General features: G+C 40.2%; 1 protein-coding gene across 1 annotated transcript in view; it reads left to right on the forward strand.

Annotated features, from left to right (window-relative positions):
- The window catches only part of MAP3K5 (mitogen-activated protein kinase kinase kinase 5), a 198,033-nt gene extending 175,653 nt beyond the window's left edge, over window positions 1–22,380 (forward strand). The window contains exons 24-30 of the mRNA XM_080806936.1: window positions 731–916; window positions 3,767–3,872; window positions 12,710–12,953; window positions 17,774–17,886; window positions 18,843–18,955; window positions 20,629–20,705; window positions 21,437–22,380. Of these exons, the coding sequence (XP_080663062.1) occupies window positions 731–916; window positions 3,767–3,872; window positions 12,710–12,953; window positions 17,774–17,886; window positions 18,843–18,955; window positions 20,629–20,705; window positions 21,437–21,497 (900 nt within the window). The 3' untranslated portion in view covers window positions 21,498–22,380. The remainder of the gene's footprint in view (window positions 1–730; window positions 917–3,766; window positions 3,873–12,709; window positions 12,954–17,773; window positions 17,887–18,842; window positions 18,956–20,628; window positions 20,706–21,436) is intronic.
- Window positions 22,381–24,392: the final 2,012 nt, after the last annotated feature.

Below are 24,392 nucleotides of genomic sequence, written 5' to 3' on the forward strand. Positions count from 1 at the left end.
CCAATTACCTCATCGGTGGGTAAGGAATTGTATTAAGTGAAAGGCATCGACACATTTTAAGGGCAGTTAAAGTTCTGGGGGGCACATTGTAGGTGACCTCTCGTACCTGAAGAAGGTGGGGTCTTAAGGAATTCCAACCCCAGTGCCTAGCCGAGCCCCACAGAGACCAAAACTTGTGTGTGATTCTGATTACTTCATGTTCCAAGAGTTTGTACATCTCTTCTCAGCTTTGGCTGCTGTTGGCCCCCTTAGCATGCCATTTCTATTTCTGTCCATTCCCTTCTCCTTTCCATGTAGATAGTCACTCTCAATCCCATTGATTGTACTCTTCCTTCCTTACAACTAGAGGTACTCTTGCTGCTATCTTTTGACTTGTCTCTCTGGGCCAACTTTGAGCTTAAGATCCTGTGGCTCATTGCCTGTTCTCTCTTTAGTTCCCCATTAAAATTTCTGAGAGGTATTACCTCAGCCTGTCCCTGTTTGGGGAAAGCTCTGTATATCTGACTATATCATAGCTATTGGCTGAGGTGTGCAGTAGGTACTCTTCCTCCCAAAGTCTGATTATTTCTTGGGTTGGTGGTTGGTGAGGCTGGTGGGGCATAGAGTTGCAATATGGCCTCTTCCCTTTAGTGGGGGCGTTTTGAAGCCCAGGTCCCAAACGGGGCTGTGGGAATGGCGGGCTCATGACGAATGCATCTAGCACAGATCAACTGACCGGTTTTATTCACAGGGGGCTGAAGAACCTAAACTAAAATGGGAACATATCACAACCCTCATCGCAAGCCTCAGAGAATTCGTGAGATCCACAGACCGAAAAATCATCGCCACCACACTGTCCAAGCTGAAGCTGGAACTTGACTTCGACAGCCACGGCATTAGCCAGGTCCAGGTGGTGCTCTTTGGTTTTCAAGACGCTGTAAGTATGATATTTTGCCTATGTCTTTCCACAGACTCCCAACAAAAATTAGAAAAATAGGTTAAAACGTAAGTTCTGTTATCTTTTCTTTCTTTACTGACTTCGATGACCTCTTCTTTTTGATGGTGAGTAAGTGTGAGCTGGTTCCTCTCTGTGTGCTTCTAAGGAGCAGATTTGTTGTTATGTGTTTGTATCCCACAAAGTTGGATACCCATGAAATCGAATTCCATGGGAAAGAGCAAAAACTAACAAACATCTCCCGTGGCTGAACTCTGTTCTTATGAGATCTTGTAGCAGGTCACTGTTTTGGTGACTTGCCACAGAACTCATTTTCCTCATGCACTTTTAAATTCTGTACGAGAACTGCCATCTAGTGGTCACTGAGGAAAATGCAACCATGCGGATTGGAATGATGGCCCCTGAATAAATCCAGTGCTTTCCCCCCTCCCCTTTTTCTCTGGTTTCCATACCCAACACTTTAAACACGTTTGTTTAGTACACATTAATTCCTCACTGAATGAAAATTAATCCTCGAGAGATTGCTGAAGGCTCCAGCCTCTCAAGTAGAGTTGCTATGCAACATAACTAGACGCCAGTCTTTCTAAAGCCTGATTCAGCACCGGAGGTGCTCTTTGTGAGTGAGACTGATCTGTGGAACTCTGTACCAGAAAAGCCTGAAGCCACTCCTAGGCCTTCGAGGCCTTCGCAGAGTGCAGGAGACTGAAATAAGAGAGTTCCTGGCAGTGTCTGGTATAAATACGAAAGCACTTTGCACGAAGGGATTTAAATTCCCCCAAATTAACTCACTGCTAGCGTATGTATTTCTCCTGCGTAGATGTCTTGGCAGTTGTATTTGGCACATCAAATGATCCCTCATTTAAAACCAAAGTAAATCCTTCAACAGCCACTCATGTTCTCTGAAACTCTATGTAAGCCCCTTGGTCTTTGTGCCGTGCTGTGGTCAGGGACAACACTCCTGACTTGACTGAGGTCATGGGTGATTAAAGCAACGGGCGGCGCCTATCACTAATAGTTAAATGCTAAAGGCACACTTCACTGCAACTAGGGAAACCTAACCATCTGCAAATAGAAGGAATTAATTTATTGGTTTTGCACTTGCCCGCACATTTGGCTTCCAGCCTAGAGGCTGGAAAACAAATTGACCAGTAGAATTCAGATTGAGTGGTGTAGTTGTAATTGTGGGCCTTGAGCCCAGGTCACTCTCTCTGTCTCTGTCTGTCTATCTCTTGCGCTCTCTCTCTCTCTCTGTCTCTCTCTCTCTCTCCCTCTCACACACACACACCCCTGCTATTGCTCACTCACTATCCAGGATGGGAATGAACCCAAAGAATGTACCCTGTTTAATGAAGAGCTATGGGGAGTGGGTCATAGTTGTGGAGGATCCCCTTCCATCTGTGTGACACAGGAGAGAAATTTCTAGTTTACTAAATGCTATACCTTACATTAGTCAAATAAGCAGGCAGATCCTTTAAGAAATGAAGGTCTGAGAACAAACTCATTCTGAAAGGATGTCCTAGAACAAGTGTGAGCCTACCAATGGTTCACTTCCTTTTGGGAGCAACTACTATGGGGATTTTGATGAAGACAGACCAAGAGCAGGAGTAAGCAACTGGAACTCCAGCTTTTGGCCTGCAATTGCAGCTGGGGCATCTTCTCCATTGCTGCTTCTCAATTCTCTGGTCAGAGCCCAGACCTTTTCTTAGAGTATCGTGTCTACCAGCAGTTAGTGGAGTTAACCCCAGTTTTAAATAAGCTTCTCTTATGTCTTTATATTAATGGTTATTTTTAAAAAGATAACACATATGGCTTACACATGCAATGGGATATTATTCACCCTTGAAAAAGAAGAAAATTCTGGCACATTATACTACGTGAAATAAGCCCACCTCAAAATTACCATGTGAATCCACTTACGTGACAGACCTAGAGGAGTCAAATTCATGGAGATGGGAAGTAGAATGGTTTTCACCAGGGGCTGGGAGGGGAAGGCAGGGGGGAGTTATTGTTTAACAGGTGTAGAGTTTCAGTTTTGCGAGGTGCATGCAAAGAATTCTAGAGATGGATGCTGTGATGGTTGCATAACAGTGTGAATGTACTTAACGCCACTGAACTATATGCTTAAAAGTGGTTAAGGTGGCAAATTTTATGGCATGTGTATTTGATGACAATTTAAAAAAAGGTGATGCATGTATCTATTTCAGTGTCTATTTAAATATGTGAACTAGTACTAGTCACTAAAAAAAGATACCCTTATACCACAGACATTCAATGTGAACAGCCTTTCTGGAACATTCTAGCAGGTTCCTCCCCTGTTTGCTGAGATATAGACAACTGTGAGAAGAAAGATAAGGCATGCACTGTGGCAAATCTGTAGGAGCAACACACATGCTCATTTCCTCCCTTACCTGCTTTTCCAAGTCACCAGACTAGGCTGAAGCATGTGGTTATATTGAACCTCAGAGTCACAACACTAGAGACCAGTGTTTGTTTTTATTTCAAGCCCATTAGATTCTTTTTTCCTCCTTTGCCACCTCCACCATCCAGTTTGCAGACGCCATGAAAAGCCAAAGTAGCTTGTTCTGAGTTCCAAAGAAGCCACATTTCATTTAACCAGACTGCCTTTGATTTGCTCCCATGGGGATCACCAGACTTTGATTCAAAGTGGCCATTTTTCATTGTTTCCCAGTGACATAAAGAAATTATGCACAATTCAAGGTGAAGAAACCTTTTAGTTGTTGTTGTTGCTAGAATGTCATCCTGATGCTTGTGTCATCTAGGTTATTTGAAGTTAAAAATTAAAGCAGACTAAATGTCACCCTCTTTCTCCAGGTCAATAAAGTTCTTCGGAATCATAATATCAAGCCACACTGGATGTTTGCCTTAGACAGTATCATCCGAAAGGCGGTGCAGACGGCCATCACCATTCTGGTGCCAGGTCAGGAATATTTAGTTACTTGGCAAATATTTAGTGTGTGACGTTTTAAATTACTATTGATCTGTCATTTATGGTGTCTTCCTTACTGCCTTTCAGGCCAAGTTAGCCTTTTTGTTTAATCTTTTTAAAGCCACCAAATAATGTTTATCTAGTGCCTCCAGTCTAAGCGATGAACACCAAGCCAAATGTATACTATGGGTGAAGAAAATAGCTTCCTTGTCTTTAAAGAGCATATCTAGGTATGGTGAGAAAGAGAAGGTTATGTGGGACACCCAAACGCATATGCACTTCAATATGCAGATACTTGTGCCCACAAAGCACACCCTTGTGTCATCCTTTACTGGTGGTTCCCAAACCAGCTGGTGCACTGAGGGATGTCAGGAGCTCTTTAAAATTATAGCTCTCCAAGCCCCATCCCAGACTGAGTGAGTAAGAATCTGCTGGGAAAAAAGCCCAGGAATCTGATTTTAATCCAGTTCCCAGGTCATTTTGATACACAGCCAGGTTTGGAAATCACTGGTCTAGACAGATCCCAGCTATGCTTGCAATGAGGTACAAAAGGGGTAGTGTTGATGAAACAGAGTTTTATGGAGTGAGAGGCCCATTCATACTCCAAGGCAAACTTCCAAGTACTTTTGATAGTGTATTCACTAGTAAAAAATTTTAAGCAGAGCTCTTCCATCTTATATGTGTGTGTGGGAGGGTATGTGTGTGTGTGTGTGTGTGTGTAGAGATGATAAGTAGATAGATAAACAGATTTAGATACATAAATTAGAAATACACCACACTAATTTATACATGTATTATAAAGCAGTCTAAAATAGAAGTTTAAAAAGATTAGATAATGAAGTATCTTAAAATTTAGGTTATTTATTTACATGGCACCACAAACTTAAGTCATCACCCATCCTTCTGTGTTGTGGAATTCCATCTCTTCTCTCAAAATACCTTGTTTGAGAGTGAGGGCACATGTGTCAAAGTTGATATGAAACCTCAGTAAAGGTTAATTTATTTCCTCCTTCTGTAAGAAAGAAATATGGGAAGTTCCAATATCCCCAAACACGCTGATCCTTTACTCAGGCCACACCTCCACCCCCCATTGCTCTTGCCCTGTTCCTTCTCATTCTTCAGGTCTCCGTTTAAAAGATGCCTCCTCAGACAGTCCTGACCCACCACAAAGTCTAAAGTAGGCTTCACTGCTATTCTGTCTCCTTGGAAGTGCTTTTCCCCATTTGTGACGCCTTGCGTCAAACACAGTTTGAAACCGCCGTTATTTTCCTGTCTTGTGGCTGTTACCCTCACCGAGGGTAACCGTGTCCGCTTTATTCCGTGCAGAGCATATTGTCCAGCACGGTGCCTGTAAATCAGTGGACCCCTGATAAATACAAGTTGAAATAACACATAAATGAGTTTCACCTGATTATAACAAATGAGGGTAGAAAATTTGCATAACTTAGAAAAAATCCTAGAGGTGTGGAAACACGTAATTAGCAGTTGGATGTGAACTTAGGGAAGGTAATGCTAGTGTAGACCTAATGTAATGCTCTAACCAAGTTAACAGATTCTTATATTTCGGGGATATGTCGTTGGGATAAACCTGGTTGTGAGGAATATACCCTAGAGGGGTTATATATTCAGAAGATAGGAGGGGTGAAAGGAACTAGGTGCATATTAGTGAAAGGGATAGGTGTAGGCATAAGTTAAACACAGTAGCGATCTAAATGAGCAAAGGAGAGAGGGATTATACCTTGAAATATTTAAATAGCATATAAATGATCTATTGATCTAATTTATTAAAACTTCCCTCTAAAAATGGATTACCTAAATGCAATGGATTATATCCTGGAATAGAAAAAAAAAATCAGTGAAAAACTTGTATAATCTGAATAAAGTCTGTAGTTTAGTTAATAGTATTGTACCAGTGTTAATTTCTCAGTTTTGATGAGTATACCAGTTATATAAGATATATTGGGGGAACTGGAAGGTGTATGGGAATTCTCTGTATAACCTTTGCAATGTTTCTGTAAATGTAATACTCTTCCCAAATCGGAAGTTTAAAAAGCACACTGATCATCATACAGTAGTTGAAACACTGGTAAGTTTAGGGAGAGTGAAGAGAGGCACATCTTCTGCTCACATGGGTGTCTCGGGGGTACGAGGGTGGGGCGCATTGGTGAGCACTGCTTCTACCCAACATGTGTATGGAACAAGCCATGTTCTTTAAGAAGAGGGTTTGCTAAGGAAAGCTATTTGTCCTTCCACTGTGAAATTGTTTGAGGACATTAGGAGTCTCAGATGAAAACCCAAATTACTGTTCGTAAGCATTTTTAAGTAGCAATTTTGGAGAATTACTGGAGAGAGTATTTTTTATATTCCTCCTAGGAAAGGGGAAGACCGTATACATTTGTATACCAATATATAAATAATGAAATGTGTGACCAAGAGGAATTGATTTCAAGCACTTGAGAGTTCCATCTAATTTCTGAATGTCCCTAAAGATTTTGTTATACAATTGAGATTCAAAGACACTTTAACGTTCAAACAAATGTTAAAAATGCTTGTCTTCACCTTCCCCTGATAAAAATTCCTTCTAGGTGACAAAACAGTACAATTAGCCTACAAAATTTTGAAACATATACCAAAGAAAACCACAGATTTAAAAGTATGTCATTATCAGTGCATGATGTCCTAGGTCTCTCCTCAGAGTGGGTCCAGATCTTAGTATCTAAACACCATTCTCCAATAAAAGCAATCAGTGCTCCCTGGAGTGACAGTTGATTCCAGACCTGGGGCAGGGAAAATATACATGAGGCTAGAACATCCTGTGATGCCAAAAAGGATGGAGGCTTTTTGAAAGGACACTGGAGACTACACCCATTTGAAGGAGTTCCCGAAAATCTAAGCCAGAACAATTTGAACAATGAAATAAAATAATAATAGCCTTGGGTTATAGTATATAGAATAAACTAAGTATCTGTAAGTCTATACTGAAATAATTGAATAAATAAGTATATGAAGGAGAAGAGCCAGGTCTTTGTTATAGAATTCCAGAATTAATAATTCTGTAATAATAGAATTACAGAATTAATAAATGTAGAAGGTATGAGGAAAATAGACAATCACCATTAGGCAAACAGCACATTAACAATTATTGCAGGCAAGAAGCATCAATGGGTGCTAAAATTAGTAGGCAAAAGAGTAATGAGAAACAGGGATTTGAATGGCCACACAGTGTCTGCCCACAAGATATTTACTAATTTCAAAGGGAAAACAGTGATTTTACAGTAGAGGAAACTGACAGACACCTCTTGTACTAAATGATCAAGATCATCATCACTAGGAGTAAGACATCAGGATCCTGTACACCCTGATGTGATTCATTTAGTAGTGTACAACATCGTCTATGTGCTATTCTTGCAAAAAATGCATTGTCTCAACCTCATCATGACAAGACATTGGTGAACCCCAAACGAGGGTCATAGTACCAAAATAACTGACCAGTACTCCTCAAAAGTGTGGAGGAGGTCGTAGGAAACAAAGAAATACCTGGGTACTGTCTCAGACTGGAAGAGACTAAGGAGGCATGATGACCAAATGCAGTATGGGATTCTGCTTCGGAAGAAGGGCATCAGGGGTGCCTAGGTGGCTCAGTCAGTTAAGCATCTGCCTTCAGCTCAGGTCACGATCCCAGGGTCCTAGATCCAGCCCAACGTCTGGCTCCCTGCTCATCAGGGAGCCAGCTTCTCTCTGTGCATCCCTCTACCGCACCCCCTGCTTACGTGCTCTCTCTGTCTGTCAAAATAAATAAATAAAATCTTAAAAAAAAAAAAAAAAAAGAACTAGGGCATCATCCATCATCAGGAAACCTGGTGAAATTCAACAAGGTCTGTAGATTACGTAGTGTATGGTAGCAATGTCAGTTTCCTGGGTTTGGTCCTAGTGCCACAGTTGTGTAAGATGTCAAGTTTAGGGCAAGCTGAAGGGTATACAGGAACTCTGTATCATTTTTGCAACTTTTTTGTTATTCTGCCGTTCTTTCAAAATTGAAAAGTAAAAAAATTAAAAAGTATTCAATCTTTCTCCCTAAAGAGCACACAGAACAGAGAGTACAGTGCAAGCCCCTTAAGAGTTTTTTTTTTTTTTCCTCACGCTCTTTTCTCACTTGTCATCAGCAATCAGCCCAGCTGTGGATGACCAGATGGAGAAATGCTGAGCATAGAGACCATGTTGGCAATGCCAAGAGAGAATTGATAATGGAGGCATACTAACTACATTAACAATAATTTTTAATGCCAAAGTACTTGATATTATTACCAGTTCAGCTAAACTACTCATGTGCCCTGTGTCCACATGAAAGTAAAATGACCAGCATTCTGTACCATCTGAACTTATGGTGGGAGTCATACTCTGCACTGACAAGGACTGTAATCGTCTTTGGTGTCAGAAATACCCTGTGTTAAAGAAGCTGGGTCTGGTTATGTTCCTCTGGGGAAAGAACCGATTGGAGTGGTGTCTGGGGGCAGGGAAGTTGGAAGAGTACCGCAGTTTGAGTCCATCTTGCTGTATTGGAAACAGGCACCAGCTCTAGATTCCCACACATGGGCTTAAATACCACCTGCTCATTAAAGGCACCCCCCTTCCAAACCCCGGGTCCCTGCTTTTCTCCTCACACTTGGCTCTCTCCTGACAGTCCATTCTGCCTTCCATTCTTCTCAGGGAGCTCTGGACCACCATTTGAACTTCCTTCTCTCAAACTCCACTGCCCCTTTCCCCTCCAAGCAAGGCATTACCCTCCTCCAGAATCCTGCTTAAGCTCTTCTGCTTCCATGAATCAATCCATGAGCAAACCACTACTGAATTTAGTTATTGCAAATGTGCTTTATTTATCTCTTAGCATTCTTTTTTTTTTAAGATTTTATTTATTTATTTGACAGAGATCACAAGTAGGCAGAGAAGCAGCCAGAGAGACAGAGAGAGAGAGAGAGAGAGGAGGAAGCAGGCTTCCCATTGAGCAGAGAGCCCAATGCGGGGCTCGATCCCAGGACCCTGGGATCATGACCTGAGCCGAAGGCAGAGGCTTTAACCCACTGAGCCACCCAGGTGCCCCTCTTAGCATTCTTAATACATGCACATGTGAATTATATGCGTAGCTAGGTCTATAACTGAGATCATCAAGAAATTTTTAGCTGCTTTAATTTGTGCTTATAATTCCATGTCATCTTTGTGCCTGCTCTTACGGCTCTTCTGTATATTCCTTCTGGCTCTCCTTTAGATTGTTATCTCTTTGAGGACAAAGAGCAGTTGCTCCATCCACTTGCATATTTTACAGTATGGAATTTGATGATGTATAATCAGGGAGCTGCCACGAAAGACCAAAATAACAAAGTATTGCATTTGCTTACAATTTTGTACTTTCTTCAAATTATTTGAGAGAATTTTTCAATCATTTGTACATACATAAAATAGCAAAATGTAGAGTTAGGGCTATATGAGGGGGTATTTAAATATAATAATAAATATCAGAACATTTCCCTCCCCAAACGTGAGATAACAGCACAACAAAACTTTTTAATTGTTTTTAAAATTTCAGTTTGGATACCATAAAAGAAATTTAAGGATAATTTTAGAAAATTTTAAAAGGCCTAACCTTACATTCTAACTTAAGTTAGAATTGCAATTTCTTATTTTTTCTTTTTTTTAAGATTTTTAAATTTATTTTATAGAGAGAGAGTGGGGGTGGGAAGAGGGAGGGCAGAGGAGAATCTCAAGCAGACTCCTGGCTGAGCACAGAGCCAGATGCAGGCAGTGCCATCTCAGGACCCTGAGATCATGGCCTGAGCCAAAATCAAGAGTTGGATGCTTAACCGACTGAGCCACCCAGGTCCCCTAGGTTATTTATAAAGTGAAATTTTAAAAAATTATTTGGTACCCTTATAAATACAAATAATCCTAGTATTATAACTCTTCCATTTTGTCAACATTTCTTAGACTAAAATGTGTTAATCCCTGTTCTGGGTTCTGGGTTTGCAGCACTAAAACCCCTGATTTTGAGCCCCCTCCCCTTCTGTAGATGAGTTAGGAAATGGAATTTTGGAAAGAGATAATGTAGAAAGCAGAGTAGAGGTGGGACTTTGTTAACCTTAAGAGATAAAGGACAAGGATGTAGAGAGATTAGACCCTTTGTACACTCTTGGTGAAATTATCAAACAGTGCAGCCACCATAGAAAATAGCATAATGGCTCCTCAAAAAATTTAAAACTAGAATTGTCATACGAGGGTGCCTGGGTGGCTCAATCGGTTAGGCATCTGCCTTCAGCTCGGGTCACGATCTGAGGGTGCTGGGATCAAGCCCCACATCAGGCTCCCTGCTCAATGGGGAGTCTGCTTCTCCCTCTCTCTCCCATTCTGTGTTCTTTCTTTCTCAAATAAATAAATAAAGCCTCTAAAAAAAAAAAAAGAATTGTCATACGATCCAGCAGTTCCTCTTCTGGATATATATCCAAAGACAGAATTAAAAGCAGGATCTCAAAGAGATATTTGCATACCCACATTCATAACAGCATTAGTTACAATAAACCAAGAGATGGAGCCAACACAAATATCCACTGACAAATGAAAGGATAAACAAAATGTGGTCTGTACATGCAATGGAATATTATTCAGCCTTAAAAAGTAAGGAAATTCTGATACATGCTACAACATGAATGAATCTTAAGGACATTATGCTGAGTGAAGCAATAAGCTTGTCTCAAAAAAGACTAACACTGAATGATTCTCCTTTTATGAGGTATCATAGTAGTCAGACTCACAGAAACAGAAAGTAGAATGGGGGTTGCCAAGGACAGGGGCTAGGGGGAAATGGGGAGTTGGTATTTCATGGGTATAGAGTTTCAGTTTTGCAAGATGAAACTTACAAAAAGTTCGCAACTTTAAAACTAGCTCTAGAGAGTGAGTTACACTACTGAACTGGATACTTAAAAACGGTGACAGTGGACACGCATTTTATGCTACAATAAGAAGTGAGAAAAATAATAAAGAGAGATCAAGGAAGTCAGAGCTGCATAAACCTGGCCCCTGAAGAAGGGCACCCTGACTTTTGTTATGAGCAAGAGATGAGGGGGTTTTTTAGATGGTTGAATCTAAAATGCCTGCCCAGCAAGAATATCTGGGAGGTATTGGATGTAACCAGATCAAGTCTTGAAATATAGTTGGTCGTTCACACATTACAAGTACTTAACCTTGATAGATTTCCATGAGCTTAGCTATAGTAAATAGAAATATAAAAAAGTGAAGGATAGAATTCCAGGTTCCAGCTTTTAAGGGGCAGATGGTAGATTTAAAAAAAAGGGAAAAAAGGATCTGAAGAGAAGTAGCAGCCAGAGAGGAAAATACCATACACAGATCTAGTAAGGTGAGGAAAGAAAAGAGAATTTGTTAACTAGTCAGCCTTTGGTTGCCATGCCCTGGAGGCTAGATTGGGGGTGGGATGGGGTCTTCTATCACTCCCCCGGAGCCATCTCCCCACCAAGGGGCTCTTGACCTGTGGGTTCATGGACTCTCTGAACAAGCTTCGGGGAGTCTGTGAGCCCTCAGGATATCGAGGCAAAATGTTGTATGACTGTGCCTTTCTTTGACAGAGACTCTCCATGGTTTTCATCGTGTGCCATAGCATATGGAGTCAAGATCCAGTATTTCTACTACCCTGACTTCACTTAGATTATGAGTGTAATTCCTTTTTCTAGTTCATTTTGAGACCATAATCACAATTTATAGTATTGTTTTCCCTGGGAAGATATCATCCAAGTTGTTAAGTGACATGCAGATGAGCTCGTGCGATATATTTAAGTTGGAGACTTATAACGTTTGCACTTTTAATTTCAGTGGTTAGTCAACAGGGTAAAGAAGGACTCACACTAAGAATCCAGTAGTCAAAAACAGTCTTATTAGAGTGAATATAAGCACATGTGGCATTTTCAGGACCTCCTCCATCCCCTTACACTTTGACGGTTACAGGCAAAATGTATTCTGTGAATTTACTTTTATTTAGATAATCTCACTACATCTCATTTTCCTCATTCGAAGTGAGTTAATAGTTGCCAGATATTATATAATACAAAAAAATGAATTTTACTTGTATAAACAAATGTTTATATTAACAGGTTTTTACATAATTGCCTTTCTGATTTTAGCATTTTCCCACATATCTTTTTTTTTCCCTTAATTTGTCAGAGAGAGAGAGAGAGCACAGGCAGCCGGAGCAGCAGGCAAAGAGAAAAGCAGGCTCCCTGCTGATTAAGGAGCCTGATGCAGGGCTTGATCCCAGGCCCCTGAGATCATGACCTAAGCCCAAGGCCATTGCTTAACCCACTGAGGCCCCCAGGAATCCCCCCACATATCTTTTTTATTTTATTTTGTTTACTTGAGAGAAAAAGAGAGAGCATGCACAAGCAAAGGGAGAGGCAGAGAGAGAAGCAGACTCCCCAGTGAGCAGGGAGCCTGAACCTGGGGCTCAATCCCAGGACCCTGGGATCACAACCTGAACCGAAGGTAGATGTTTAACGAACTGAGCCACCCAGGCACTCTTTCCCACATGTCTTCTGTGTGGTGTAGCCATTTTTCCCTTGTTTGAATTAGGTCATTCAGAGTCAATAGATCCTGTGAATTTTTAGATTCACTGGAAGAAAAACTGTAAATTAATGCCCAGAAATCTATCCCTACATTTGGAAAACCAGTTTGGAATACATATCTTACTGATAGCAGGGAAGAGGACATTCATGTCAGAAGAAACTAAAGCAGTCATATTTTATTAACACTATTGTTGATGTTATGCCTCACAGAACTGAGGCCACACTTCAGCCTCGCATCTGAGAGCGATACCGCTGATCAAGAAGACTTGGAGGCAGAAGATGACCATGAGGAACGGCCTTCAAACCAAACTATCCGAAGACCTCATGCTGTCATTGAAGATGCTGTAGCTACCTCAGGGGTGAGCACGCTCAGTTCTACTGTATCCCACGACTCCCAAAATGCCCACCGGTCCCTCAATGTGCAACTTGGAAGAATGAAAATAGAAACTAATAGGTAAGTCCTATTCTGACGTGGGTGGGCTTTCTTTCCCTTACTTTTATATAAGTGCATGTGTTTGGGGTCTGTCTTAAAGTTTGGTCCACAGATGGGGCACCTGGGTGGCTCAGTCAGTTAAGCATCCAACTCTTGATTTTGGCTCAGGTCATGATCTCAGGTTCGTGAGGTCCAGCCCTGCACTGGGCTCCGCACTGGGTTCCATACGGGCCTCCACACTGGGCATGGAGCCTGCTTAAGATTTTCTCTCTCTCTTCCTCTGCCTCTCTCTCTCCCCCAACTTTCAATAATAATAATAAAGTTTGATCCAGAGAATACAAAATGATTCATCACTTTATCCTATTCACGTAAACTTGGTTTGATATCTTTCTTTATCAAACAAGAGAGATTTGTCTTAGTCTCTTTAGGTAAAATCATTTTCTGTTTCTACCAATTCAAGTCTTGTTCGGCAGCATTCTTTGATCCCTGCTTTTTCTCCAAGTACAGTGAGATTTTCGAAGTAGCTGTAACTTCAGAGACTGTCTTGGACACAGACTCAGAGCAGTGTGTACCATCCCAGAAAATAGCTGAAAGATAGAAAATCCATGTTCTTGAAAGCCTGTGATTTGGAATATCAAGTTCTCTTAGAAGAGGAAGATCTCTGTTCTTGAGAGTAAATTTAGTGATGCTAAAGCTTTACTTTTCAAAAAAAAAAAAAAAAAAAACCTTGAGAGGATGATAAGTTGACTGCATTTATGAACCTCTTTTATTTTGAGTATGTTCTGTCATATCTGGACTTTAATTTTCCTTTGAGAATTTGGTGACATAAAATCCACATGATCAGGTTATTAAGTGGAGAGTAAATATTTCCTGTTCTTTACAGATGTTGGCACAGTTCAAGTTCTGAGTCTATGATTTATAGCTTCCTGTACTGGCTACAGTTGACATGTGATCAACTGACTTTACAACTCTGGGCTTATAGTGAAACCTTTTTTTTTTTTTTTTTTGAGTGAATCAATACCAGTTATTCAAATATTTACTTAAAAATCTTGCTCACCAGGAAGATAAAACATATTTTACTTCTTGTCATAAGTTTAAGTTTTTAAAGTTAAGCTTGAATACCAAGCTTGGTACAAGTAGTACAAAGTTCATCTTATATTTAGAAACATGAATTTTGGTTGCATGATTGAGTAAATCCATTCATATCATCTACCGTTTCCATAGAGAAATCTTCCTGAATAAGGGGGAAATGGCTTTTGGACTTCCAGATCTTAATCTTGTCCTGGTAAAACCAGCTCTTAGTTGGCGTCTCTACTACTTAGTGGAAGACTTTGTGTCTTTCCTCCTCTGAGACTTCCGTGGAAATCCTCATTGCCTCCTCTTCTCAAGCAATACACCAACCTTGATAGTAGGTGTTAACTTTAGTTTACACCTGTTAACTTTAGTTTACACCTGTTTTTTAGTTTACTCTCTGTCACCCAGCTCTAGATGGAGTTGTTTTTTATACCCCTCTCTAATCTCTGGAGAATGAATGTTTACTCGATCTAGTTTTGGTCGCCAACTCCTCCTCCACCCATGGTCAGAATTATAAAGGCAATAAAGCTACTTTGTTTACCAATGAGCTGGTATATTTGTTTCTCTGGCCTTCAAACCTTCTGTCTATAGACCCTGGCTTGTGTCAATAGAACCTGCCTTTGCTACCTACAGCCTCTCCCTTTTCCCCTTAGACCATTGGAGTTCGCCGATTTCCATGCTGTCCCGCCCTCTGCTGCGCTTGCGCCCTCTGCAGGCCGGAAGGGCTGCTCTTCTGCGCAGCCCCGGTGGAGGGCCTGCTTCCCATATCGCTGTTGGAAGGGCTGCGACTGGCCGTATTTCTTTATTGTGTTCCTGTATTTTTCACAACAGCCCACATTCGTGTGTTTTTTCTCTACATATTCACCCTTATATCTGTGACATCTACGGGATTATGAGCCTCCTTTTTCTGTTTCTAGTAATATCTTCCACAGCTCCTCCCTGTCGCCCCCCAGAGAAGGGAGGCGAGGCACAGCATTCACCTCATGGCGTGATGTTAGAAAAGGGCAGCTGCCTTAGTACTGGTACTAAGCAACAGAAATGAGAGGTGAATCATGTCCGTATCACTTTCAGTTATTACTTGATATACAGAAATTCATACAGTGCGGGCACCGCCTGGGTGGTTCAGTCAGTTGAGTGTCCCACTCTGGGTTTCAGCTCAGGTCATGATCTCAGGGTCCAGAGATCAAGTTCCCTGTCAGACCCCGTGCTCAGCGGGGAGTCAGCTTGAAGATTCTCTCCCTGTGCCCCTCCCCCCACTCATATTCTCTCTCTCTCCCCCTCTCGCTCTCTAAAATAAATAAATAAATTTTTTTTAAAAAGTTCATACACTGCAAAATAAACTTAAAGGAAATGTTAGCATGTTTTTCAGAAGGCTGTAGCTCTCATGTTAGAAATCTTAAGCTTGTATTTAGATAATCACTGATGAAGGTCAATCAGGTTTATCCAACTCTTGATTATTAGATCACCAATAAGAGACGGAGATAGAGAAAATAACATGGTGGCTTTAGAATGTATGTTTTACTTTCATTTCGGGGTATGTTTACATAACATGTTCTGGAAATAATTCACTTCACACCAGTGGTTGAGACAGTACTGGAGGACAGTAATAGAGTTAGCTAAAAATCTAACTCACGCAGTCAGCTAATCTATCAAACAATTCCGGAATTACCTACCTCCACTCACCTAAGTTAAAAAAAATTGACTTCAGGGCAGATGCTTGCCAAATTTTTCTGGAACAGAGAGGCAAGCAATTACCTTAATTTTGAAGAACTTCCCTCTTAACTGTAAGACAAAGCAAAAATAGAGCTGATGGACTGGGTAAATACATAATTTTTGAGAGCTGGCTTGGGACAAATGAAGTGGCCTGTCGGAGCTCTCCTTCTAAGGTTAAGTCTGGCTTTTAAAGATAAAAAGAAAACATCTAACCTAGATACACACAGGTTAAGTTCTAGAAAAAGTCACTGTGTTCTTTGAAAAAAATAAGAATATTCCATACATGTAAATCATCAAGGAAGACAAAAATACATACTAGACCGAGAAATTGCCAACTTAAAAATTCATGCTGAGCTTGCTGTCCATTTCCTGGAATATCATTCTTGCTGGAGTGGTAAACATCTCCTTTGATCCTCTGCTTTCCTCTGGCCCTCAGTTCCTGCAGCTCAGTCCACCAGATTGTGTGCTGCTTAACTCTGCTTATCTTTAAATAATCTGTCTTTCTCAAATCACCTTCTCTGGCTGCCTCTCAAGAGTCTTCCTTTTTGTCCTGCTTCTACTACCCACTCTACTCAGTCCTTTCTCCTAAGGGCCCCCCATCTCTGCCCTGTGGGAAAGGAGCAGCCTCCTGAGCCCTGGGCCCGAAGCTGTGGCTGGGGACAGGATGGCCCTCCCTGATGGCCCGGCACTGTCCTTGGCATGTTAGCTACAGCTGTCTCATTGAACGTTCACAGTCATTCTTTGGGGAAGTTTTACTTTTCCTTTCCACAGATGAGAAAATTGAAGGCTAAAAGTGTTACGTGATTTGTTGAAGTTAACACAGGAAGTGTGGGGCTGAACCAGGATTCAAGCCCAGGGTTATCTTTCAGTTGGGCCTGTGCTGCCTTCAAACATGCCAACTGAAACAGAAACAAACTTTTGGAATGGAATCTGGTCCCAAGTTAAATCTATCCATATTGAGAAAATGAAACAAATACAGTTGGCTAAGAACTGTAGGGCATGCAACAATTTATCCTGATGATCTTATGAATAATTCTGTACCTTAACTTTAAATTCTGAATTCAAGTCACCCAATGATCATTTTCTATAAAAATCAGAGCATCTCCCTTTCTATCTGGAAATATTTTTTCAGAGAGTAGTGTTAGAAATGGTGAGTAGGACACCAGTTGGCTCTTAGTTGCATAGTGAACCTTTCATGAATAAGAATTCTGATATAAATGATATGTTAGTTTCTCCTTGTTTCTTTGGAGAATACAAAAGATGCCAACAAAGAACTGAATGTACCAGGAACGCAGCTATCCTTTTACCCACTTCACCAGTCCCCTTAGGAGGGAGAGGAATAATAGTAACATCCTCAACAATCCTAGCAACAACCATTACCATTTACTGAGTACTATAGGGGACCTCACCTATCAAACTTCCAGTTAAAAAAAAAATGATTGCCTTTCTGCTTTGCATTGATTATTATGTCATCTATCATCAACTTTTTTGATGAGGAGTCACACATGTAAAATATAGCTCTGTTAATATCGTATATATTTTATTTTACTTTATTTATTTGCCATTTACAGTCATAAAAAGAAACAAAATATCTCTGAAGATTTGGGCAGACAATTGAGGTGGTAGTTTTGAATTCTTGTCTGGAAGTACAAGCCTTCTAGAGTTTTGCCACTCAGCATGGAGCCGGGGGGGCGGTCTGTGGACCAGCAACATGAGTATCACCTGGGGGAGCTCATTAGAAATTCAGAATCATGGGGCGCCTGGCTGGCTCAATTGGAAGAGTGTGTGACTCTTGATCTCTGGGTTGTGAGTCCGAACACCACACTGGGTATAGAGATAACTAAAAAAATAAATAAATAATAAACTTAAAAAAAAAAAAAAAAAGGAATGCAGAATCTCAAACCTATCCGCAAAATTACTGGATGAGAATCTGCGTTTCAATAAAATCCCAGGGATGTCTGTGTTCCCTGTAGCTTGAGAAGTTCAGATCTAGAAGGTCACTCTGGCTGCTCCAACTTTATTATCCTGTCAACCAATATAATCTTCTTCTACAGATTACTGGAAGAATTGGTTCGGAAAGAGAAAGAATTACAAGCACTCCTTCATCAAGCTATTGAAGAAAAAGACCAAGAAATTAAACACCTGAAGCTTAAGTCCCAACCAATAGGTGAATAGCAGAAACTTTTTAAGTGATACTATTAAACTAGGCTGCCACAGAAAGGGGAGAAAGCTAACGGGAAGTTTTATTTCATGGCTTACTTGACATCCATCATTTGTACCATGACTACAAGCAGAAATTGCTTTTAAGAAATATCCAATTTTGAGGGTCCTTGGGTGGCTCAGTTCGTTGGGCGACTGCCTTTGGCTTAGGTCAGGATCCTGGAGTCCTGGGATTGAGTCCTGCATCGGCCTCTCTGCTCAGCAAGCGTCTGCTTCTCCCTCTGATCTCTCCCCTCTCATGCTCTCTCTCTCAAATAAATAAGTAAAAATAATATCTTTAAAAAAAAGAAATATCCAGTTTTTAGTAGCAGCAAAATAGAATTTCAGTATAACTTGATTTCATGTAAGATGATTCATGGTCATTTTTTTCCTGAGATTATTTGAGGTGAATATGGCTCTAACACTTTTTTGGTCTTTATTTTAATTTTCAAATGAGATTACTACAATAAAATACTATTTTTGGTCACTTGTGCATTTGTATTCTTCATATTCTAGGTTTTTTCTATTTTATTGCAAATAGTGAAAAAAGAGATTATTATATGATTATATGGTTTTCTGCTAATTATGCTCATGTTTGTCACATGAAAAACCCACAGTACGATTTTGGTGAAACTATAGAATTGTTTCAAAGAAACCATATTTCTTTAAATTCAGAGCAACTATAGATTTGATATAAAAGTATGAGGTGGGGATATCATTACATTATTACTTCTGTCCCTCCATTTATTAGTAGTCTTTAAGCGTTTTGTTTATATTTATAGTGCCAATCTCAAGTGTTTCTGTTATTTTCTGATAGAGCAAAATCTTTTAAAGTATTAATAAATGTCTGTGGCCTGGGAGGGTCCCAGATGGCCTCTGTGAAGAGAAGCTAAGAATGTCCCTTCCTCCCCAATTCTGTCCTAGATATTCCTGGATTGCCCGCATGCCCCCGGGATTCTCCTGGCACAAATACTGAAGAGTCTGAGCTTACTGAGTGGCTGAGAGATAAAGGAGCTGATGAAGACACTATAAGTCGGGTAAAGAAAACTATCCGTGGGACAAGCTTTTCTTTCACTCCATAATGTTGAGTGCCTGTGGTGTGTGAGGCACGGGGCATGTACACTGGTGAGCCCTCGTGCGGCCTGCAGACTAGGGCCTGCAGGTGGTCATCAAATAATTCCACAGATAAAGTGTAATGATACCCTGATAAGCTCTATGAAGGAGAGGTTATCAGGTGTTTGGAGACAGAGAGAGGAAGAGGTTGGTGAATGAGCTGGAGTCTAAAGGCGTATGTAGGAATAAACCATGCCATCTGTATGTGTATTTGGGGAGGGGCAGGTGAGGAGGGGAAAGTCATTCGGGGGCTGGGATGCTGTATGTGCAAAACAGTGAGGCAGGCAAAAGCTCTGTGGTCCAGGACTCCTCTAAGGAGTTTTTATATTTTTGAACTGAAAATAAGGAAGAGTGGAAAAATCAAGACAAAACCAAAAATTGTAAAGTTTCTAATTCTCTCTTCTGTTTAACTCTTTAGTTCTCTCACAACATTATTAGACTCTGCTGGGCAGTGGCTATTTATTAACATTTAATAAAATAGACCTAGTCAGTTAACTTGTGTCAGGAGCACTTTCTAGATCTATAATGACCTGATTCCCCTCTGCTCCTTACAGACTTTGGGAAATTGGCAGGAGGAGTAGCACTTATGTTTGAAGATTACATATATGTATACACACATACACACAAGAAGAGGTTATATTTTTTATTATTTTATAGAAAGGGCCCCAATACAATATTACATCAATTTTAGTTTTATGTTTAAATTTTTTAAATAACAAAGAATAAAGTTTTTTTCCTCTTTACTTGGTAATTCATTGGGCTACTAAATAGAATAGGGTTTCCTTAGAAATCTGCTTTGAACAAGTTACTGCTACCTAAACCGCTCTCTTGCTTATGGAGAATGATGTGTCCATTCAAGTTCTCTGAAATATTTATTTCTCAAACTAAGACTCAAGTCACAATTAAAGAGTAGTAATTGATGATCCACTAAATCATTGCCTTTTTTAATTTAAAATTAAAGCTTCAGTTTAAATTCAGGACTCTGATTTTATAGTAATTATTTTAAAAGTACCTTTTATCAGCTGTGAAAAACAAATTCAGAAATTCAGTGTAAACAATACCTTTTCAGGAACACTTTTTATCCACTTGAGAAAAATAAAGCTACACAGCAACAAACCTCTCAAATATAAACATTATGGGGGAGCAGATGAGGTAACTGGGTGATGGGCATTAAGGAGGGCATGTGTTGTGATGAGCACTGGGTGTTAAATGCAACGGATGAATTACTGAGCTCTACATGTGAAACTAATGATACGTTCTATGTTAACTAATTGAATTTCAATAAGTTAAAAAATATATAAATGTTATCTTACGAACAGCAGATGTAATTACAAATGAGTTTTATATGTTTGTTAGAAGGCCGTTCAGAAATTGTGTTGCTTGTGATCTTTATGCATTTGGAAGTCATTTGAATGCATTCTTTGTTTTGTAATGGGGGGACGTTTTCCTAATCACTCCAGAAGATTATGTTTTTAGTAGATTTCCTTTTAGATTCATTTTTAAATTATTGCCATTTATATTGTGAATAAGAGTTTACTATTTATTAAAGGTGTATATAAAATGTCTTACTTTTGTGCATGTTTTACTTTCTCCACAGTTTTTGGCTGAGGATTATTCACTAGAGGATGTTCTCTACTATGTTACACGTGATGATTTAAAATGCCTCAGACTAAGGTACCACTCTTTTCTTTATGTCCATTTGTCTTGGTGGAAAGAGCGCTGGGCTGAGAAGTCTGGGCTCCTGCCCTGGCTGGGCCCCTCCCCAGCCCTCACCATCTCAGCAGTCCTGGGGCCCATTCTGTGGTTCACATTTGCTCTGAGTAAATGGAGTTTGTTTCCCCAGGCTATTACTGGGTACTCTTATAACCAAAATTTCTATATTAGTAAATGCAAATCAACTCAAAGAATTTCTTGATAATAAAGTAGACTGAGGCTATGCAGTTATTTAAAGCTGCCGTAAACAACTGCTCTCATTTAGTTCACGATTGTACCATAATTATTAGAAATAATAGGATAGGTGCCCAATTGCCATCCTGTAACATGTATAAGGTGATACAGTTTCTTATCATAGTTTCCTCTATCAGGCCAAGCACACGCATAAGTGACTCACACAGAATTCTGTAAAGACCCATTTCAAATGTGCTAAAAACCTGAAATGATGCTTTGGGAACTGGTAGTCTGTGGGAATGGAAAGGAGAGGTAGGGAGGGATGATGACAATGGGAATGGAAAGGAGAGGTAGGGAGGGATGATGACAAAACACAGAAAGAATTACATGAGGACCGATAAGACTTTGGGATTTCCGTGTTCTGATCAGAGCGGCGCCAGGCGAAGGTCACTTGTATATGTCAAGAGCAGTGTTTCAAATGAGGTGTTCTCTTCCCTGTGTTCTTGTGTCTTAAACAGAGGAGGGATGCTCTGCACGCTGTGGAAGGCCATCACCGACTTTCGAGACACACAGACTTGACTGTTGCTCGGTTTGTGTCCAGCCTTCCGTGGAGAGTCTAACAGAACTGGTCTTCGCAGGGGAGGAGAATCTAAGGGAGAGGAGAAAGAAGCTGCACTTTAAATCCAGTATTTGTTTACTTGTGTTAAAAGAAAAAAAAAGACAAAATACACTGAAATTTCCTAACTGCTTCTATTTCTACTGTTCATAAGGACTCTTTGTAAGGACTCTCAGAAATAATCCTAAACATCAGGATGCTTGGGATTATTTTCGTCTAAACATTTTTATGGAAATATTTTTAACTTAGCAGCTGTTGCACTTCAGCCATATGTCTCTTTTACACGAAACGGATAGAACATTTCATGTGATTGTGCATCACTGGAACAAAACCAAAATGTGACCATAACTTTTTAGACTTCTGTGTGTGTGTAGGATACTCAGAGTAGAAATGCATAATTTCGGTTATTGTGTAAAGTTTATGTTTGTTTGGCTTTTTTTTTTTAAGTGTGCAGAATCTGAGAAGCGGTGGTTTTTACTTACTGATCTGTATTAATTGTAATATTGACTCTATTTTGTAACTTAAGTTTCTGGCCCATAGTACGTTCATTTGAGTCGTGTATGCACTACTGAACTGTACCAGTTGCACATGTCTGAATCCTAGTAATGTTAGCTTGTTCTAAAGCTATCCATTGTGTCATATTTACTCTAAAAAGTAAAGACTCTTAACATACTGTTCGATAAATTCTGAAGAGTTCTTATTTTGTTTTGGCAATGAGATGAACTACTGTGTCAAATTTCTAGTTGTTTCTTTTGTTCTTCAATAGAATCTATTCAAGTAATCAAAGAACAATTGATCTGCAGGTTGTCCCTCAGGGCACCCGAGTGGTAAGAGAGAGGGTGAAGGAAAAAAAAAAGAAGAATTTATGTAAAAGAAAGTCCCTGTGTTTTTTCTCAAGGTCACAAGTTATCTTGAGTGGCTACTGTATATCTCAAAGGGTCTGCAAATAGCATCCCAGTGGAGAACACTGCATTTTCTGTCTCCTTAATTGTTTAGTTCTCATATTTGAGGGAAATGTTTTTATTTGAAGCTGAATATTATAGTTTATAAGCCTGCCCGTGTTAATAGGGTAAAGTCTGCAGCTCCTAGATAGATGGATAAGATAAACACAAAATTCTAACACACAGAGGAACTTGCTTGTTATGCAAGACAGAAATAACGTATGTATCGTGACTTGACCCATACGTAACAGTCTTTGAAAGAATAAGAGTCATCTTTATTTCTATGTGAAAATCAAGGTCCGATATTTCTTGTATTGCATTATACTGCATAGAAAGTTCTCACCTTATTTTCTCATTTGATACTTGGAACAACATGGCTGCATCTTTTTTTACATCCCGATCTCAAGGACAGATAGTTGCTTCTTGTAGCCTGTGGGGATATTTCGAACGAGGGGAGGTATAAATTAAATGATATGTCATTTCACTCATACTGACACAGCGTAATTCTCTTTTTTTAAGGATTTATTTACTTATTTTAGAGAGAGAGAGAGAGAGAGAGAGAGAGAGCATGTGCAGGAGGGGACCACAACTTGAGCCCAAACCAAGTCAGTTGCTTAACTGACTGTGCCACCTGGGCACCCCAACATAGGATAGTTCTTAATTAAGCCACAGTTCATCTCCCCAGTTCTAACGGTAGCTGCTTCTTTTAGACTGTGCATAAGGATCAAGCTACCCATCTTCAACCAATTCTTTAATGATAGGTTTTCCTTGGGATCTTCCTCCTACCTTATCTTTGTGGGCTTTGTGGGTTCCTCAGTCCCTGCATGGTTCATAATATATTCCCAGGCCAGCATCATTAGGTTTTTGCCAGAACATTGGGCCTCAGTCACAAAAAGTAGCAGTTCCATTATCATCCAAGTTCCGTTAAAAGTTTCACTTTGAAGGCGTTTGGTGTTAGTCTAGACCAGTGATTCTCAACCCAGCTTCACATTAAAATTACTGGGATACTTTTTAAAATATACTGATGAGGGCACCTGGGTGGCTCAGTTGGTTAAGCATCTGACTTCAGCTCAGGTCATGATCCCATTGTCCTGGGATCAAGACTAGCATGGGGCTCCCTGCTTAGCAGAGGGTCTGTTTCTCCCCCTGCCCTTCCCCCTGCTCGTACTGTCTCTCAAATAAATAAGTAAAATCTTTAAAAAAATAATAAAAATAAAATATACAGATGCCAACACCTTAGAGAAACTGTGTTTATTGGTCTGGGATAGGCCCATAGGTCCTATTTTAAAAAAGCTCTGCAGATGATCTAACAGTATCAAGTCCCATCTTCTTATTTCAAGAGACACCTGGACAGAGAAATAAAGAGTCCCTTTCCATAGAGCTGGTGGTAAGATGGTTAGTGTTCATTTTCCATTTGGTGTAGCATGAATCTAGACACCTAGGCCTGGAGCAAAACCATCACTTCCCTTTTGACCTTGGGCAGATTAATTAACCTCTCCAGGTCTCAGGTTCCTCATCTGAAATAGGGGAAATCACGTACCTTCCTCATGGGGTTGTTGTCAGATTTAAATAAAACCATGCAGATAAGAAGCTTAGTGCAATGCTCAGCAGATGGTAAGCAATCAGACGCTGCCTGCCACTGTTACCTCTTTCCATTCAGAAGTGTTTATGAAATACTTACTGGGTACTACTATTGTGGTGCAGGAACAAGACACAGTTCTTGCCCCCTGAAGTTCACTGTCAGAGGAGGAATCGAGGCAAAGCAGAAACAACAGAATATGCAGTAAGTGCTACAGTTCCATCTGACTGCCAAGGGGTGGGAGGGTCAAGAAAAGCTTTCCGGAGGAGTGAGGTTCCGGAGGAGTGAGGTTCAGAGCTGTGCCTGGAAAGATGATTTGTAACAGAACAGTTACGCAT

Source organism: Martes martes (genome assembly GCF_963455335.1).
Source record: "Martes martes genome assembly, chromosome: 6".
Lineage (NCBI taxonomy): Eukaryota > Metazoa > Chordata > Mammalia > Carnivora > Mustelidae > Martes > Martes martes.